Source organism: Vulpes vulpes, chromosome X, assembly GCF_048418805.1.
Source record: "Vulpes vulpes isolate BD-2025 chromosome X, VulVul3, whole genome shotgun sequence".
Taxonomy (NCBI): domain Eukaryota; kingdom Metazoa; phylum Chordata; class Mammalia; order Carnivora; family Canidae; genus Vulpes; species Vulpes vulpes.
The window spans coordinates 88,544,526-88,565,186 of NC_132796.1; the positions used below are offsets into that span (position 1 = coordinate 88,544,526).

General features: G+C 48.1%; 1 protein-coding gene across 13 annotated transcripts in view; it reads right to left on the reverse strand.

The window, feature by feature from the left end:
• The window catches only part of SEPTIN6 (septin 6), a 68,438-nt gene that overhangs the window by 46,058 nt on the left and 1,719 nt on the right, over nucleotides 1–20,661 (reverse strand). For 9 of the 13 annotated variants that reach the window (XM_072744170.1, XM_072744166.1, XM_072744168.1 and 6 more), the window contains one exon: nucleotides 4,027–4,141. In XM_072744170.1, coding sequence (XP_072600271.1) covers nucleotides 4,027–4,141 — 115 coding nt within the window. Of the gene's footprint in view, nucleotides 1–4,026; nucleotides 4,142–20,269; nucleotides 20,646–20,661 lie in introns of those variants that run through there. The other 4 variants (XM_025986752.2, XM_025986750.2, XM_025986751.2 and 1 more) reach the window with 1 other exon arrangement.

The following is a 20,661-nucleotide window of genomic DNA, read 5'->3' on the forward strand; positions in this document are numbered from 1 at the left end:
AGCCTATGGATGGGACAAGGTCATGGCTGGCTCTGTAACCTCGCCGTCTCCTCCTTCCTGATCTTGCCGAGACCTGGCCGACAGGGGTGTACCGGCGCGGGCTGCCCCAGCTTCCTGCTGGATCTCCCCAATCCCACGTGCAACGATGTCCCAGCTGGCAGCTTAAGACCTGCTACAGTGGGGGCAATGACACCACGGAAATGGGCAAATGCTGTACAACCCAAAGCAGATTTTCTGCCGAGAGGGAGCTGGTACACACTGGCCGGCACAGCGCAGCTGACAGCCTGTCTCAGGTGAGCTGCTGCCTTTCCCAGACACCAACGGATGGACCAAGCAATCCTTGACCTGGACAGAATGCTAGCTGTCCCTCCCTCCTCTATAGTGAGCCTCCATCCTGCTTCTCTTGTGTGTTTTATTCCAAGTTCAACACAGCCCAGTTGAGCCTGGAATCCTGAGCAGCTTCAAAGTAAATATTATCATTATGAGTCTTTGCACTCCTCACAGGCATTACTGTTGCTGGCACATTTGGAGGGCAGCGAGCGTCTCTCCGGAGCTTTTTCCCAGCAGTGCAGAGCGATGGGCCCCAGAACATTTGTACTGCTGGCTCCGGTGGCTCCTCTGAGGCCTTCTGCACTATATCTAGGATCATGGGATCTTTGTCATTCCCAAAGTTAAGCACGAGTGTATGTTTTTTTATCGGGGGTGAGGTGGGGTGGGGAGGGAGAGGGGAACCTCACCCCACTCAGTAAGTATTGTCAACCATAGAAAATCTGTTCGAGGGACATCATAATATGCCCACACCTGTGTGCCTAGCCCTCTAAAAATAAGAAATGTAGGTGTCATTTATTGGTACCCTTACATATAAATTAGGCTCTGGATTCATAAAAATTCTCTCTCAATCCCACCATGCCCCTGTGCACACAGGCACACACATTCACAAGGGTGGAGGGGACTCACTCTCCTGGGACCTCTACAGTCAGCAGCCCAGCACCCAGATAAACAACACTGCGATAAAAATGTCCTAGGTCTCTGTCAATGATTGAAGCTAGCGCTGCTGCAATTTTACACTTAAAATGCCCTATGAGAAAAGAAAATCATTTGGGGGAACATATTCTATGCCTAAACAGACTTGTTTGAAAACGGTCATTAAGAGAGTAAACCTGATTGTTATGCACAGGCAGCAAGCATGAAGGAACGGCCCTCGAAAGCCTCGCACGAGAGGAAAGATCACCTTCAGTAGTCAAGCCATGGACCCTTGGGCAGCCAGTGACAATACCCACCCCGTGGCTGGGCTGAGATTGCAGCCTGAGAGCCAAGCTCAACTGCTCGTGACCTTGGCCCAAATTGTGGGTTCTCTGAGCAATGACAGGGTTGTGAGAACAGAAAGCAGGATGCACAGGCTGCTGTCTTTTTTGGATCAGGGATGGGGTGTGAAATTAACCCAGCCCAGGTGGGCACATCCAGTGTGCGTCCCCGCAGCTCTAAGACAGGGGCTTCTAGGGCTATTCCCTAGGACTCACCAAGTGAGGAAGGAAAGAGAGGGGGTGACTCTTTGGGGATGAGGATCTGCTTCCTACCTGTCCCCTCTTGAAGGGTCTGGGGCAGTTGACCAATTCCACCCCAGCAGGTGCATACTGAAGCCGTTGTAGCTATACAGTGCCTGGGTGGAAACTTGAGGACAGAGGTTTGCTATTTACTATCTCCCACTCACTTTGCCTTGAGCTTGACTGCTTCTTCCTCTGGGTCCTGGGGGGTCAGGAGGCCCATGGTCCCCAGGTCCAATTGCACCACACTTCTCGCGCTCGGAGAGCCATTCTGCTTTGCATGGCCTCCCCCCTAAAGTTTTACTCACTCGCCTAACTGTACTTAGTTGAAAGGTTGATGAGGGTGGGCCCGTCAATTCACTTCCCAGCTCCTCAACTACAGTTCAGGTCACACCGAGCTCTGGGAGGAATGCCAAGGGAATCCAATATGTTTGTGCGGAAATTTTTCAGTAATCAAATATTATGCCAAAAAAGTTGGCCAACAGCCAAAGATCAGAGAGATCTGGCAGTGCTAATATTGAATGTGACAGTGTCTCGATGTTGATCACCGTGGCTTCTATTTATTTTGTATCCTTCTACTAATAGCATCTCATCATAACCACCAGTAGACTTCTGGCATTTGAAGAATTAATGGCCCAGCTCTGGATGCTAAGGCCCATGATATATATAATTCAATGAAGCACATATTTTCATCTCCTGGGTTCCCAAGCTGATATATGGGAGTAAGTCATTCAGCCAGTGACTGAGCCTAGCTAACTGCTTGTCATCCACATTGAGAAGTGGCCTCATTGTTCTCTGCTCATCCCCGAATTCGCAGTTACTCTCCAACAGGAAATGATGTAGAAAGAGCACTAAGGATGGAGGAAAAGAAAGAGTCCAAGGAAATGAACGCCCCTAGTTAGAAAGCAGAACTTTATTTTTTAAAAAAGATTTTATTTATTTACTCATGAGAGACACAGACACAGGCAGAGGGAGAAGCAGGCTCCATGCAGGGAGCCTGATGTGGGACTCGATCTCGGGTCTCCAGGATCACACACTGGGCTGAAGGCGGCGCTAAACCGCTGAGCCACCCAGGCTGCCCAGAAGGCAGAACTTTAGATTACATGAAAAAGTAAAAGATCTGGGGGCACCTGGGTGGCTCAGTGGTTGAATGGCTGCCTTTGGCTCAGCACGTGATCCCGGGATCCTGGGATGGAGTCCTGCATCGGGCTCCCCACAGGGAGCCTGCTTCTCCCTCTGCCTATGTCTCTCTGCTTCTCTCTCTGTGTCTCTCATGAATAAATAAATAAAATCTTTAAAAAAGAAAAGAATAAAATATCCAAGTCAGCAGTGGTTCAAAGCCTCAGGGTGAATGAGTTCCCCTTACACTCTACAAACATAAGAAAGGGCAATTAGCAAAAGTGTCTGAGGGCTCTAACCAGCAGGAAAACAGACTCCATTACAGTATTTATGCAATCATTAAGGTTTGGAAGCAGGGTACTGAAAATATGCAGGTATATTCTACTATACTATAGAGCGAAAATCATATGCTGTGACCGTGTTTGCAAATTCCAGATTTTTTAAGGTTCAAGGGGAGATTCCTAAATACTGTCAAGCAACTGTTTTTCCTCCCATTTGTTTGGTTGGTGCTTGACAGTTTCCAAAGTGCCTATGTGTTCTCAAGAGATGTCACTGGCGGCAGTTAGAGAAGCGGTGGGAGGGACAAGGGGTCAGCCAGACCTGGGGCCTTGTCCTGGTTCTGCCGTTTATTCTCTGTTGCCCCAGGTAAGTCCCTTATCCTCCCCAAATGTCTGAGTCTCCATCCGCTCCACGAAGATACAAATGTTACTCACTCTGCTCACTTCACAGTCCTAATCAGGACTCAAATTGCTACTATGGGCAAGTGCTGGAGAAGTATAATGAGTGGTTCCTGGGGGGTTAACTCATTTATTCATTTCACAAACCTCACTTAACTCTATTAGTGCTGTGATTAACACCTTAGAGGTGACTAAGGCATGGTTCCCACATTTGAGACTAAAGGTCCAGGTGGAAATATGCTTAAAAGGAATAAAAGAACGTTGCACACTTGAGCTCAAGCTGTACCCAGCATCGCAGGGCTGCAGAGGAAACAGCCCCAGCCCACTGCCCACAGCCATCAACCTTCCTCCCGATTCTGCCCTGGCTCCTGTTTTCTGCAGTCCAAGTGAACCTGACAGCAGTAGCTGAGTCAGCCAGCCAGCGCCCTTACAAAATTTCCACTGGCTGTCACATGGCTCAGTTTCCCCCAAGGTACAGCCCCATATTCTGGTCTGCCCCGAGAAAAATATATTCACAGTCGGCTGCTTACAAAAGCAAACAGAGGGAAAAAAGAGGCAGAGGGGGGAAAGCGCTTTTGCAAATAGGCCAGAATGACACAGTATTTAACCTAATTACCTGCAAAGCCACATCCAGCCATTAAGGATCCATATTCTGTAATAGAATTTCCTGCTATGGAAATACTCACCCACGCACAGGATGTTGAAGCAGAAGCCCTGGCTGACTGACTTATTCACCAGCTGGTCGGGCAAGCTGTCAAACCCCACATGTCCAGCCAGGGGAACGGTTCGGCAACCTTCACCCTAATTTGGAAAGGGGAGGGAGGGGAGAAAAACGAAAATGTGCTTAAAAGCAATCTGGGCCTCACTTCTCATCCAAATGATTTGCGAGCAAGGAAGTAACTCTCCCTCCCAGGCCCAGTGTGTCATACCTTCCCTTAGCTACTCCCTGCTCCAAAGCGGAGTGGCCTGCCAGCTTAGAAGTCATGGACTCTCAGATGCAGGCGTCTCCAGACTCCGCTGTGAATATCACCATAGTTCTACACACAGCAAACTGCCCAGATGGCTTACGAGAGGGCTGGGGAGGGCCAGGTCAGGGGGTAACGGTCGCAGACTCAGGTTAACTCTCCACTCAACCACTTAGAAGCCAGGTGACCTCTCCGTGACTCCGTTTCCTTCCAAGTCTGTCCGATGAGATAATATTACCTATCCACCAGGTGATCGGGGGACTCAAAGGTGCCACTACATGTAATGAGCGTAGCATGAGGCCTGGGCCGTGCCTCAGGGTCCAGTAAATATTACAAAAGGTCTTCCCAAAGCAATTAGTCTTCTCTTGAGGGCATTTTGGGCGACTACAAAGGTGGCGCGGTGTACAGGCTAAGAGAATAGGCTTTGAAATGAGACAGGTCTCAGAGAGAGTCCCACCTCCTCCACCTTCGGACCTCAGACAAGTTACTTAAGTTCTCAGAGTTTCCCCATCTGTAAAATCAGGGCCAAGTGGTTACCAGCTCCTAGGACTGGGGCGAGGATCACACAGGCTCATGTCCTTCAAGCACTGAGCACGGGGCCTGGCATGTGGGGAGTATCCCAACAACAGAAACTGCTCTTCCTATTGCTCTGCAAGGTGACCCCTCTACTCAGACTCTGAAAATAACACGTGATGCCATGGAACACTTGGGGCTCCCTCCCTCTGCAGCTAGAAAGAGCTGCCTCCCGGCTTCCCCCGGTTCCCTGTCCCATGAGAGTCAGCCAAGCCATTCGCGGCCCTTGCTTCACCTGTTAGCTCCAGAGCTCCTGACTGTTAATAGTTTTATAAAACAGAGAGAGCCTCAAACTGGGACAGGCTTGCAAGGAGCCAGGGGGAAGGAAAAGAGGTCTGTATGTACTCCAGAAAAGTGCTAACTGCCAGTGGCCCCAGGGGAAGAGAGAAGGGGAGCTGGACACAGCCAGACAGGAGGTATGGGCCATGTAAGGAGTCGGGAATTTCTGTTGGGTGGGGCTACACCCAGATTTCAGGAACCAGAAAGGTGCCAAGAACAATCCAAGAAGGGCATGGTTAGTGCCAGGAGATCCGTACCAGCATCCAGGGCTGTGCTAGCAGGTAACTCTGTGCTCACCTGGACCTGCCTTTAGGCTAGGTCCCTAAGGGTACATGTGCACACAGAGAGGGACGGCCTGAGCACCTCAGCAGCTGATATTGCCAGAACTGGTTCCCAGATAGCCCCTTCACCCAGACCTGCCATCAGGTCTTCCAAGAGCAAGAGACAGTACTAGGGCCAGGGCTGCCATCTGGCAAATTCATGACCCTCATACATCTCACCCCCTTGCACTCCCAGAGGAGCATTCCCACACCCAGCCATATGTCATCATTCAGTCTGACTTGGCGTATTCTGACCCCCAGAGGGGCACCTGACAACAGCTGGGTTTCATGCATGGCCGACGTCACTTGGAGCTGGTTCTATGTACACCCCTTTCTGACTCCCCTCACCCCTTCCTCCTTCTTTCTCTTAAAGCAAACAAATGAAGATGTTAAGTCTCCCACTGGTTGTTCTTGGTCCTCAACACTGCAGGGGAGACAGAGACTAAAGAGCCAATATGCTTTCTCCATGGATCCTCCTACATAGCAGGCATCGGAAATTGGGACAGACTCAGAGTTGAGGTTTCCTGAGCCATATTTTATCGCCCCTGGCTGCCTCTTCCTGTCTCCAAATTCAGCACCATGAAACTTTGGCCTCTGGTACAAACTGCCAAAAGGAGAGGAAAGGGAATTTTCAAACTGAACACAGTGGAGAGATGGAGAGAACTCCACTTCTTTTCTTTTCTTTTTTTTTTTAAGAGAGGGAGACCGGAGTGCCTGAGAGGCTCAGTTGGCTGAGCGTTACACTCTTGGTTTCAGCTCAGGTCTGATCTCCCGATTGTAGGATCAAGTCCCACAACAGGCTCCACACTAGGTGCAGAGTCCACTTCTGTTTCTCTCTCCCTCTCCCTCTGCCCCTCCTCTGCACTCTGTCTAAAATAAATGAATGGGGGGATCCCTGGGTGGCTCAGCGGTTTAGTGTCTGCCTTCGGCCCAGGGCCTGATCCTGGAGTCCTGGGATCAAGTCCCATGTCGGGCTCCCTGCATGGAGCCTGCTTCTCCCTCTGCCTGTGTCTCGGCCTCTCTCTCTCTCTCTCTCTCTCTCTCTAATGAATAAATAAGTAAAATCTTTTAAAAAAGTAAATGAATGGATAAATCTTTAGGAAAAAGAGAGAGCAAGGGGAGGGGCAGAGGGAGAGAATCTTTTTTTTTTTCCTCAGAGAAAGAGAAACCTGAGGAAGAGGGGCAGAGGGAGAGGGAAAGAGAGAATCTCAAGCATCTTAAGCGGGCTCCATGCTGGGTGTGGAGCACAACCCAAAGAGCTCATTGCAGGGCTCAATCTCACAACCCTGAGATCATGACCTAACCCAAATCAAGAGTCGACGTTTAACCTACTGAGCCACCCAGGCTCCACACCTTAAAGACTTACTTCGTTGTCAATAACTCACCAAGAACCTCCCATGTGCCCCCCCTAATGTTACCTCCCACTTAGCACAGTGCTGTAAAGAGCCCTAAATAGCAGAAGAAAGAGGATGGGCTTTATTCCTTAGGCATCGGGGTTTGGGGGCCCTTTGAGTGTTTTGAGCAGGGAGAGCCATGATACAAGTAGCGTTTTTCAAAAGATCATTCCAGCTGCAGGACATTTGATTGATTGGAGGAGAGAGGAAGCAGAGGCAGGAAGACAGATGACTCCACTAACGTGGACCTGGCAGACTGACATGCAGGCACTGTGCCAACAAATGCTGGCTGAACTGAGCTGATCTGACTTGGGACTCAGGAGGGAGGAACACTCTTGAGACGTGTCCTAAAGAATGGTGATCACTCAATCAGTGATTGGGAACGTGGGAGCGAAGGGAGGATCAAAGCTCCAAGCCTGCAAGGTTTTGAGCCTGGGAGCTTGGACTGGTGGCACCATGGACAGAACAGAGAGAAGCCAGGAAAGGGTGCTTGCTTGGGGAAATGGAGGATTCTGGTTTTAAATAAGCTATTACATAGACATTATACTTATCAGGGATTTTTCATTTCCTAAAAAGTAAGCAATGTTTGCTGTAGAGACTTTAGAACACGGAGAAAATGATAAAGGAGAAAACAACAACTACTCATAATAGCACTCTCCAGAGGTAATCACTGTTAACATTTATATGGGTTTCCCTCCAGTCTGTATACCTTTTGTTTCTTACAAAATAGGGATAATTCTGGATATTCCTTTTTTTTTTAAAGATTTTATTTATTTATTCATGAGAGACACAGAGAGAAGAGAGAGAGAGGCAGAGACACAGGCAGTGAGAGAAGCAGGCTCCATGCAGGGAGCCCGATGTGGGACTCAATCCTGGGTTTCCAGGATTACACCCTGGGCTGAAGGTAGGCGCTAAACCGCTGAGCCACCCAGGGATCCCCCCATGGATATTCCTTTTCATTGCCTGACATTTAACATAGTGTGGATGTTTTCTTGAGAAATTAAGCATAAACTTCTAAAACGTTATTTGTATTGGCCACATAGCATTCCACTGAACCAATCTTCCATTGTTAGACATTTAGTGCATTTCTGAGTTTTAAATGACATAAACAATAATTCTTGTTCTTATAGGTTTCCATAGATCTTTGATTATTTCCTTAAGTTAAATTCCTAGAATTGAAGCTCGCTGGGTCCAAGGGCACACACGTTTGAGACTTCAGTACACACTGAGAAATCATTATAGTACAGATGTCTATTTCCGCCACCAATGTGCAAGAGGGTCCGTTTTACCTAAACTTAGACCAACACTGAGTTTCTGAGGCTTTTTAACCACTGTGAATGGAATCATTGAAAAATGGCATCACGGGGCACCTGGGTGGCTCAGTCAGGTACGTGTCTGCCTTCAGCTCAAGTCACCATCTCAGGGTCCTGGGATTGAGCCCTGTATTGGGCTCCACACTCAGCAGAGAGTCTGCTTCTCCCTTTCCCTCTGCCCCTACCCGCTGCACTCATGGTCTCTTTTTCTTTAAAGATTTATTTATTTATTCATGAGAGACACAGAGAGAGAGGTAGAGACACAGGCCGAGGGAGAAGCAGGCTCCATGCAGGGAGTCTGATGCGGGACTTGATCCCGGGACTCGGGGATCACACCCTGATCCAAAGGCAGACGCCCAATCACTGAGCCACCCAGCATCCCATAAAAGCATTTTTTAAAAAGATTGTATTTATCTATTTATTTGAGAGTGATCGTGGGCACTCGTAGGGGAGGGGCAAGGGAGAGGGCCAAGCAGACTCCTCACTGATCGCAGAGCCCGACATGGGGCTCGATCCCAGGACTCTGAGATCACAACCTGAGCCAAAATCAAGAGTCGGACAGACATTTAACCGACTGAACCGCCCAGGTGCCCCAAAGCATTTTATGTGGTAAAGAAAATACGATGGCTTTTATTTTTTGGTGAGATATGCAGGGGAAGAAATCCAATAAGAACTTAGCAATATGGGATTGTAGGCTCAAGGAAAATTCAGGACTGGGGTATGAATTTAGGAGTGGGAGGTCTGAATCTGGATGTGTTCTCCAAGAGACAGTACAGGGAGAAAAGAGCTGGAGACTGAATATAAGAAATGCCCACAAGTAAGGAATGGGAAGATGGAAAGGATTCTTCCAAGAGGAGGACTTGATCAGAAAAATAAGAGATGCCCCAATAGTTTTCTAGCACCAGAGGCCAAGGTTGAAGTCAGGAAGAATTACAGAGAAATAATCATCAATCTGGAATTTGGTGAAGGTCACTGGTAACTTTAGAATCCTTATTTCTTCTGTATCCTTTTATCCAGTGTCCATCCAATACACTGAAATTAATTGGATGTTGGGGACCAGGGACCATGAGAGCTGGTTACTGTGTTTTTCTTGCTAAGATTTAAGGAGCAAACTTTTTGTCTCAGTGCTTATACTCGAGAAAGCTTCAAAAATGTATTCGTATATATATTTCCTGCTTTAGGAAATCCTGTCTAGCAAGCACCATTGACTTTTGTTTTGATAAATCTTTTAAGATGTCAAGGTCATCATTATGAGTATTAGTCCTCATTGTTCAGAGTTAAATATGTAGAGGTAAAAAGGGCATCAGACTGAATGTACACTGACCCCAGGACAGCCCCTGGAAGTTTCTGTCCCCTCTCTCGCTAAAGCTCTGCTATCTTATCTCTTTCCTCTCTCTCCTTAAGGTGACCTGATTAAGTGAGGTCTTAATTACTCTGATTGCAGTTAATTGAACGTTCCCTGGATTACAATGTGCACCAGAGAAGACAGAACTGATAACTTGGCCCAACGTTAAAACCTCAAGTTATCATCTCGAGTAGCAGGTGGTGTCATGTTTAAGGACTGAATGAAGATGCCAGAAAGTCCACAAGGCACCAAAATGTTAAAGGGCCCATCTCCTGTCACCCTGCAAAGTCCCCTACGAATCTATTCTACAGAAACTCACATGTCTGTACAAAGACATATGTACAAGGAAATTCGTTACAGCATCGATTATAATACTGGAAAACTAGGGGGGAAAACCCATAAATGTCTGATAATAGAAAAATATTTAACTAGATTATGGTACATGCATATTTTAGAATACTCTGCAGCCATTAGGAAGAATGTGGTCTGTCTTGGGGCGCCTGTGTGGCTCAGTGCATTGAGCACCTGACTGTTGGTTTCGGCTCAAGACGTGACCTCTGGGTCATGGGATCTCGCTCCATATCTCATGTCTGGGCTCTGTGCTCAGCAGGGAGTCTGCTTGAGATTCTCTCTCTCCCTTTCTGCCTCTGCCCCTCTCCTGCTCATGCTGTCTCTCTCTTCCTCTAAAATAAATAAATAAACCCTTTTTAAAAAAGAAGAATACAGCGGGTCTCTATGTTTTAATGCAAATATCTCCAGGACATATTATACTGTAGAAAGAAACTGTAGAACAAAAAGCACAGTAGGAGCCCCTATGTGCAAAAAAGCCCTATATATGGGTATTTGCACATAAATGCATGTGAGTGCAGAGAAAGGAGACAGAAAAGATTCCACCAAACCAGGGACATCTGCGGCCAGCTCAGGGGAGCTAAGCGGAAATAGGGGCTTACTCCAGGGGGTAGTCAGTATACTCCTGTATTGTTTGATCCTTTTACAGCAGGAATGTATTCATACATTACTCATATCATTTAAAAACATTTTTAATACTTCGAGGGAAGAGACTTCTCACTCAGCTTTGCGGCAGGGGTAATTAGGATGCAGAGTCTGAGAAGAGCTAAAAGGAAGGCAAAATGAAAGAGTGCTCCTGAGAATTGAGCGAGCCCCGTCCCCCTCCCCTCCCCAATTACATTTCCTGTTTTCTCCCCATCTGCAGTCACCTGCGGTTTGAAATACGTTATACCACATTTCATATCACGGGCAGAAACACCGCTCTCTTTCTCTTCCGCCTCCTCCCCTGGGGACACACCAATTTCATTTTTTAATTGAATATTCAAAGGTTCATGTTACGAAGAATGAGTTATGGCGGTTCCAGCTGTGCATCTTGCTCCCACTGCTGTTATTCTGAAAATAGAAAGTCCCGTAAGCACCCCAGTAAGCACCCCAGTAAGCACCCCAGTGGGCAATGCCTGTCCTGTCTTCCGCCCCCAACCCCGCCCCTCTTTCAAACTTAGTGGTATAGGAAGCAAGCAGTATTTGAGGCCTCTGGAACTGTGGGTGCATATGTGTCAAGGGAGTTTCCTGCCTCCGTTTCCAGTTGGGGTGGCTAAGTTAGTGCCTGATGTTTTGAAAGACAAGACCAAAACAAGGCACCTGGCTGGCTCAGCTGGTAGAGCATGGGACTCTTGATCGCTGGGTCCTGGGTTCAGTAATCTCCGCAGTGGGGGTGGAGATTACTTAAATAAATAAATACGTAAGCATGAGGCCAAAACAAAAAGGTTGGAACTCATTGCTCACAACTGGCCTTTCCCTAAACTTTCTCCCCTGCATGTCATAGACACACTGAAATCGGATTCACTCCAGCAGACTCGCGTGTCACTTACTGGTGGGCCTGATCTTTCACACCTTTCCTTTTCCCCATCTCCATCCCAGCCCTGAAAACTCATCTTTGGGGGCAGGAGCGGGGGCAGAGGGAGCAGAAGAGAGAGAATCTTTTTTTTTTAAAGATTTTATTTATTTATTCATGATAGAGAGAGAGAGAGAGAGAGAGAGAGATACAGGCAGAGAGAGAAGCAGGCTCCATGCCGGGAGCCCGACGTGGGACTTGATCCCGGGACTCCAGGATCACGCCCTGGGCCAAAGGCAGGCACTGAACCACTGAGCCACCCAGGGATCCTCGAAGAGAGAGAATATTAAGCAGGCTCCACCCCCAGTGCAGAGTCCAGCCCAGGCTCGATCCCACCACCCTGAGATCATGACCTGAACCCAAATCAAGAGCTGGATGCTTAACTTACTGAGCCATCCAAGCGCCCCTGAATACTGATCCTTGAGAGACCCTGCAAACTCTCAGGATGATTAAAATCAATTAATCAATTATATGTCATACATATAATATACAAAATACGTGCTAGTCTTACTATTTATGTTATTGGTAAGGCTTCCAGTCTGTAGTAGGCTGTTAGTAGTTAAATTTGGGGGGAGATGAAAGTTATATGTGGATTCCTTACTGTGTGGGGGTCGCAACCCCTATCGAGGGGTTCAACCACCAAAATGTTCAAGGGTCAACCACCAAAATGGTGACAATAGTTACTTTTGGGTGGAGGGAATGTAGCTGTTGTTGCTTTTTTGTGTCTTCTGCATTTTCTACAACAGGCATCTTTTACTTTTTGGGGGGCAGAGTTTACTTTAATAATCAGAATAGAAATTTTATTTTAAAAAAAAGATTCTCTGATGATGCTTTCCTAGGTAGGAAAGTAGCCTTGGATATTTTGGCAAAATCTTTGACCACAACTACCAAAAAGGTGCTTTACATACAGATAATCAGAAAATTCAGTTAAGTAGTCAGCTTTGGGGCAGTTTTATTGTACATAAATATTTATTTTACCAATAATACAATAAAGCCCTATTATTATCCTTATTATAACATTGTACATACATAACTTATTATTATATGGTATAACTTATTATTATAAGGATTCATGTGAACCAAAAGTCAAATCACATATCCTGAAACATGCAACAAAACTGCTTGCTGAAGCAATCAGGTGGATGATAGCCCTATTTGCTGCCTCCAGTCAAGGGAGTGGATGCCACTGTATTATCAGCAGTAAGAACCACAAAAATACTGATAAGTTCTCAGAGGTTAAAAAAAAAAAATCCTCCAGTGTGCCTCACGTACCACATGTCAGGATTTCCCTCCTGCGGATTAAGCCAGGCTAAGGGGAAACTGACAATAGTAGCAATGCCCTGAATTGGGAGGAGAAATTTAGGAGCCCTTCCAAGGAGAAATAAGCCCTGCCGACACTGGCCTCTCAGTGGGGGAGCAGCTTTGGGGACCCCGGGGACACACAAAGGACACCCTCCTTATCATACACGGGGAAGGCCCTTTTTTTTTTTTTTTTTTTGGCAAACCCAATAGAAGAAACTCTGGATTTTAATACACCAGATCAATTCCTGAGTGGCTTTTCATTCTGTAAAAGGGTTCGCAGCAGGATTCCATTAAATGGCAAGCTCTCCTAGTGCATTTAAAATGGGATTCAATAGACAGAAATTCAGCTGTCATGTACCTTTATAGGAAGACAATAGCTATATCCACCTACAGGGACAGGCTATTTGAACGGTTGTTTCTATTCGGCTCAGGGAGACCCTGATGAGCTAAAAGCACAGACCTGCCTCTTCCACAACTCCCTCCTCACCCTGCGCAAGGAAGGAAAGCAGGGAAGAGGTGGAGTTAAGAGTCTGTTACCTCAGTGGGAAGCAGAAGCAGGCTAGACCCTAGATGAAATTAAGCTGGAGAGCAAGGAGATCCTAGAGAAAAGCTGGAGAGCAAGGAGATGTAAGGGCCATCCCATGGGAGAGCTGGTAACACCCTGACGGCTCACCTACTCCAGCCCGCTCTCTCGTTTTACCAAAGGGGAAACAGAGACTCAGGGAGGGGAAGTGACTTGTCCAAGGTCACAGAGTGATTTAGGGGCAGAGAGCAAGCCGACTACCACTCCACGACTACCACTCCACGTGCCAGATAGATTTCTTCATCGTGCTCAAATTTTGGGGGCATTGGGCTGTGGCTTAATGGCAGTCAAGAGGGAGAAGGAGGGCAGCCCGGGTGGCTCAGCGGTTTAGCGCCACCTTCAGCCCAGAGCATGATCCTGGAGACCCATGATTGAGTCCCACGTCGGGCTCCCTGCATGGAGCCTGCTTCTCCCTCTGCCTGTGTCTCTGCCTCTCTCTCTCCTCTCTGTATATTCTCATGAATAAATAAATAAAATCTTTACAAAAAAAAAAAAGAGGGAGAAGGATCGGGAAGCCTGGGCGGCTCTGGGGCATGATCCCCGGGTCCTGGGACGAGTCCTACATTAGGCTCCCCGCAGGGAGCCTGCTTCTCCCTCTGCCTATGTCACTGCCTCTCTCTCTGTGGGTCTCATGAATAAATAAATTAAAATCTTAAAAAAAAAATAATCAGGGGTGCCTGGGTGGCTCAGTGGTTGAGCATCTGCCTTCCGCTCAGGTTGTGATCCTGGGGTCCTGGGATGGAGTCTTACATCAGGCTCCCTGTGGGGTGCCTGCCTCTCCCTCTGCCTGTGTCTCTGCCTCTCTCTTTGTGTGTCTCTCATGAATAAATAAATAAAATCTTTTTTTTTTTTTTTTAAAGGGAGAAGGGTCACGGGTCACGGGTCACGACCCAGAACACTGTGGGCTAACTGAGGTGGCTCTGGCCCACGGAAGGCAACTGAGGCATCTGATGCCATAGAGAGGCTGGGGCTTCTATCTCTCAGGTTCCGTCATTTGCCTCTCTTGTGACTTGGGCCTAAGCCTGAGGCCCCAGGGCCACCTCACCAACCAGCCAGATTCTAGGTAAAAACAGTTCCACCTCAGGCCACGGACAACTCCTGCTGGGAGGAGGTCACCTTTCCCACAAAAACCAGACAGATTTCCTTCAAGCCAGGCTCTTTAAATAGTTAAATAGTTTTCTAGGTGTGCTGGCCACTGTTATCTCCAATCTGCTAAAAAAAAAAAAGAAGAAGAAGAAGAAGAAAAAAAAGAAAGAAAGAAAAAGAAAAAAGGTTTACTCACAGGCCTCTGGATGAATGCCCAACTGTCCTCTAGGGAGCCTGATTTTGCCTCTGCCTCCATCTGGTCTCATTTAAAGTGGATCTGAAAAAACCCAGTTCCTGCCTCTGCGCCGCTGTTCAGAGCCGGGGCCTCCGCTGGGAAAGGAAACCCAGCTCGGCCTCACACCTCATCAGGGTGGGAAAGCGGAGTTCTGCTCCTGTTACCCCAGGGCCTTCGCTGGGGGCCACGGGCGGGAGGCTGGCAGGAGAAACCTGAGCCCTGAGTCCTGTTCCCCGCCCGCCCCACCCCCCCACCCCGAGAGAGCCTGCAAATCGTTTACCGGGTCACCTTTGAGTGGAAGGGATGACCCAAGTCAGGGCCAGCCAGAGCACGCGGCATCGCTCAGCAGATGGCTGCCTCTAACCGGGGGACGCAGCACAAGAGGGTAACATTACTTCTCACCCTCCTGAGCATGTGGCCTCCTTCCTCTGCGCCGGCAGCGGAGAAACCCACGGTTTCAAATCCCAGCAGCAGAAGCCTCCTCCTGCCAAAGCCAGGAGGAAGGGTCTGTGTTTCTAATTTATTCTGCTCCCCCCACCAAGTTGTTACTTAAAATAATCCATCATTACATGGCTGGTGGCTCCAAGATTTTTATTTAAAGCAATATGGGAAGAAAGGAAAAAAGAAAGAAAAAACCCACATATAACCCATGACTGCGCTCTCTGGGATTGAAGCTGAGAATATTTTTATCATCACAGAGCCTTCAGAGCACCCAAGTATACTCTCCTCTGACCCCCTGCTCCGCAAGCGCACTGGGGTGGGGGGCATGCAATGAAAAGAGGGGGAAGTCAGGGTAGGCAGAGTTTTTATCTCTTAGAAACGTCACGAAAGGGCTGGTTTGGTTGTTTTTAAAGAATCTGTGTCATGGGGGATCCCTGGGTGGCTCAGTGGTTTGGCGCCTGCCTTTGGCTCAGGGCGTGATCCTAGAGTTCCGGGATCGAGTCCCACATCGGGCTCCCGACATGGAGCCTGCTTCTCCCTCTGCCTGTGTCTCTGCCTCTCTCTGTGTGTCTATCAATAAATAAATAAATAAATAAATAAATAAATAAATAAATCTTTAAAAAAAAGGAATCTGTGTCATCCAGTGTGTGCCCCATTGTTTCATCCCCTGAACAGCGCTAACACTTTGAACTAAGTCACTCGGTCTCCCTGTACCCATAAAATAAGAAAACAAGAACACCTGTCCAGGCAATGTAGATAAAAGCATTTTGAGACCGTTGAAAGAAACATGTTACACTTATCCATGGTGTTCTCTTTTCTTTCTTCTTTCTCTTTCTTGACTGTGGCCTTAAAAGTACACGCAACTTAAAAGCCCTTCTCAATTGTTCATGCTAATATGAAACCACGACTCTGATAATCCAGAAACCCAGGCAAGTCTAGAAATCGGTCCTATTTAGTTTTGGAATACCTTTTTCCAGGGGACTTATCTTCCTAATTAGTTTTGCTCAGACTCATGCAATGGGTTTGTTCCCTTACAGCACACAAAGGGAGGGGCCGGGCCAGGTAACAAAGCCAGCAATTAACAGAAAATTTACAGCAGACTCCACAAGGTAAATGCTATACACATGACTGCAGATCAAAATCTCATTATACTATACAGACAAATCGCTCAGCTGTAATGCAATTTTGTAATGAGAACGCTGCTAACCCTCACCATTTCCAGGATTTAGGAAATAAAAGGAAACGGGACTTATTCCTGCCTGTCATCTGGAAGCTCTCAGAGGGCACAGTCCTGTGTGCCTTGGCACCACCATATCCCCAACACCTCAACACGTTGAAGGAATGAATGAGAATAAAAGTGTGTGAATTAGCAAATAAAGAGTTCCCAGCCCAGGAGCAGCATGAGAGCCTACTTTTCCTCACAGCTACCTCCTTTCTTAGCCAAAGCCCTCAGGAAGCGCCCAGCCGTGGCTGGATTAGGTCTGCTTGTAATGAATTCTTTTTTTTTTTTTAAGATTTTATTTATTTATTTATTTATTTATTTATTTATTTATTTATTTATTTGAAAGAGAGAGAGAGAGCATGAATGGGGTGAGGGGCAGTGGGAGAAGCAGACTTCTCACTGAGCAGGGAGTCCCAATGCGGGGCTCGATCCCAGGACCCTGGGGATCATGACCTGAGCGAAAGGCGGACACTTAGCCGACTGAGCCAGCCAGGCGCCCCTGTAATGAATTCTTACAGCAGGCAGCAGCTCTGCTGTGCAGCATTGATCACAATGATAATTATAGTTATTTAAGTCTGCCTCCACTACTAGAGCCTAAACTCCCTGAGGGAAGGGGCTGTATGCATTTGGTTGGAGGGAGGGGGACATTGTCATTCCCCTCTCCCCACTTTTTCTTTGGAAGAGTCTCAAACACATAAAAAAGTTAGAAAATAGTACCATGATCACCAATGTACCCCTGATTTAGATTAAACAATTTTTAATATTTGGGGCCATGCAAATTTTCTTTTTATGTTTAAAGATTTATTTATTTGAGAGAGAGCAAGTGCATGTGTGTGAACATGAGGGGGAGGGGCAGAGGCAGAGGGAGAGAGAATCTCAAGCAGACTCTCCGCTGAGCTTGGAGCCCCCTTGAGGGGCTTGATGCCAGGACCCTGAGATCATAACCTGAGCCAAAATCAAGAGTCAGCTGCTCAAACGACTGAGCCACCCAGGCATCTCAGCCATGTACATTTTCTTCTGTGCTGTATCCTCCGTGGAGGTATGGGTACATAACTGGAGGTTTTGCTCTCCCTGCTTGGGGTATAATATTACTTTTACTGTGAGGTGATAGAGATGGCTGAAGCAGGGAGCTTCCAGGGAAATCAAGGGTAAGTGCCACTTGGAAGTAAGACCAGAATGCAGAGGAAAGCTTCCCCCAGCCGGCAGTTGTCCTGAGATAGCTGCCCCAGAACAACCCAGGTGGGGGCAGAGTTAGTCCCTGCAAGATCTTTCATTAGGGAGAAAGACCATTACCTGGCTACCACCGGAGGAGAGCATCACTGTCCACATTGTGGGATTGGTTCAAGCCAGAATCAATGAGCCATTCTTTCTATGGGCCAACACTTACAATCTGGACCCCAAAATACAACATTGAAAGAAAGAGCTCAATAAAAGAGCCAGAAGATGCAGCCCCTGAGGTCTGGGCTATGTCTTGCTAGGTAACCTTGCACAAGTCACCCATAACCTCAAAGAGTATATTAATAGCAGCCCAAGCCACCTCACAGGTAAGGGCTGGGAGTGGGGACATCCCCAGAATCTTCTATAGATCTCTAATTATTTCACAGCATCTATAATTTGTCTCTCCAACTAGACTAAGCTTAAAAGCCAGGAACTATGTCTGCTACTTTTTTTTTTTTTGTAGAGTTCACCAGGGCTAGCCATGGTGCTGGACACTTATTAGACAAAAGTCAACGTGTGGACACACGAAGAAATAGTTCTGTCACACATCTTCATGGTGTTCATTCGAGATGGGATGGGATTGTATTGTGTGCACAAGAGTTGAACTTCCAAGCTGCATGTATCCCTAAATAAGGGTCCTATCCAACAACTCCATGGCCTGTTTCAGGTCACTTATGAGGTTACCTTACTAGCCATGGTGACCCTCAACTGACTCTGGAAAGAACACCCCCTCCCCCACATGCACAAACACACCAGAGCAATGCTTGCATGGCACCGTATCTCAGAGCTCATTCAAAAGAACTCCTACAATAGGCACACTTAGGTTTAATTTCCAGTCTTCTCTTCCCAAACCCTGGATACGTGATTCTTGGAAGAAACAAGCAGCAACCAGCCATCCAAGGTCTCCTGAGTTAATTCCATCTTCCCCTGGTGAATTACAACTTCTTGCAGACACAAAGGAGAGCAGAGAGACAAATGACACATAAACAAGAGCTTTACAGACTGGGGGAGGGGGGCAGGGAGAATGACGTCAGTTTTCCCAGAAACCCATTTATCCTGATAACAAGGTCTCAAGTGCTTGGGCTGTTCTTTCAGCTTCAGAATCTGGCGTACAATTATGTTCTTCATCATGCAGTATGGGCAAGGCCAGCCGGAGCAAACTAGAACCATGCAAAGCAAACCAAATGGCCCTAAACCACTCTCACCCCCCATCTGCCGAACAAAGGGGACCTCTGGGTTGCCTGAATCTGCCGGAGGTGAAACACAACCTTCTGGAATGTTCCCCTTTGCAATGTCTGCCCTGCAATCCTAATCCAGGCAAGGAAGACTGGTGACAGAGCATGGACAGGTCGATGCAAATTAATTAGCTGACAAGAAAAATCATTAGCATCCTTTCTGGTCACTAAAGATGGAGCAAGTGTAATCCAGGAGACTAATCCCTCTACTTAAGCCATGCCATCTTTAAAATGCAGGTAACGGGGAGTAGAAAAGCACTCTGGGAACCCTCAAAATGCCCCAGCAATAAATATTACAGTGCCAATCTTAGAAGAGAATTCTCTCAAATTCGATTATCACAGAGCACTGCCCCCTATCTAGTCCTGGTCCTTCCACATCATGAATGCATGAAGAGCTTGGTGCTGGGGTCTGTAGGGGTTGGGGAGATTCAAGAGAAGTCACCCTGCCCTCCAAACAGGGACAAGAGGGTGGAATAAATTTATATATATCCTGTAGTGAAAATGCGACCAGATTCTGGATTCAGATTTTGAAAATAAATCAATTTCAATTACTTCAAATACCTAGAGGCTTTTTTTTCCTTTTTTTTTTTTTTTTTTTTTGGCACTGGAATCTCAGTGCATAGACTGTTTCCCTAAAAAAGTAAACCAATGGTTTAAAAACTTGTGTGTGCATGTGGTTCGGAGATTTTCATCCAGTAGGATTTGGTGCTATGGGGCTCACCTACCCCTACTTCACTCTCCCTCATCAGAGAGTGTGGATAATTGTGGGCTTCTGAAGATCCCAGATACCCATGGATGAAAAGAAAGACAGATCGTCCCCCTAGACGGAATCATCCCCTCCCTTTACAACCAAACTTCTGGTCTAAAAAAAAAACCAAAATAAATATGGAGCCTCAGGTCACTTCAGTATGATTTCTCTGAACATTCTAGGCTGGAAAACTTCAGTTCTTTAAAAGAAGATTTTTTTTTTTCCAGAGTCTGCTGCCAACAAAAAGAGAGACGGCACCGCTTCAGCAAGCCTCACACTTATGTTCCTGAGTCCCCACAGAAAGAAGCCAGCACCCCGGCCTTGGCGAACAAGCCGGGTTACACTGGACACGCACCGGAGACAGACCCCCAGAGGCCCGCAAAACCCCGGTCAAGGCTTCCAGAAACATGCCAAACTACGCAGCCAGCCACCTACAGGCCAACGAGCTGCACGCGCGCGCACACACACACACACACACACACTCCGCCACACGCGCGCACACTCGGGACCCAGAGGCACCCAGCCCAGCAGAGAGGAGTCGGGACACACGGACACACGTCACGGAGGTGAGCGCACACGGGGAAACAGACGGACTCCTGCAGGGTCACGGACAAGCCGGGCGCCGCCACCCGCCCCGGAGGCACGAGTGCGCGCGCGTGCACTCATACGCACACGGTGATACACACACACAGACGCAGTCACATATGTAATGCATATGGAGAAACCCTACCCCAGCCAGTCACCTCCCCGCCCCCCTCGCCACTCACCGCCTCCTGCCCCAGGCTCACCCCAGCCCGGCGCCCCTCTTCCGCAGGAGGCCCGGGTGGGGGGCGGCTGGGCGCAGGGGCGCGGCCCCACGGCCGGAGAAAGCAAGACCAGGGGGCCAGGGACCCCGAGGGCTCGGCGGCTCTTGCGGCCATTCATTCGGCAACGCCCCAGCGGCGCGGCGGCGGCAGCTGCAGCGAGGGAGGCAGCGGCGCTCACTGCAGCTCTTGGGCAATGGAAGTTCAGCTGCCCGCCCGCAGCCTCGCCCGGGGCCCCCGGCCGCCCGCCACCACCGATCTCGGGGACAGGACGGGGGAGTGAGCCGCTGACCCCGGGGGAGAAGTCCCGCCGCGCCGTGGCTCCTGGATGCTGCCCACTGCCCTCCTCGCCGGGG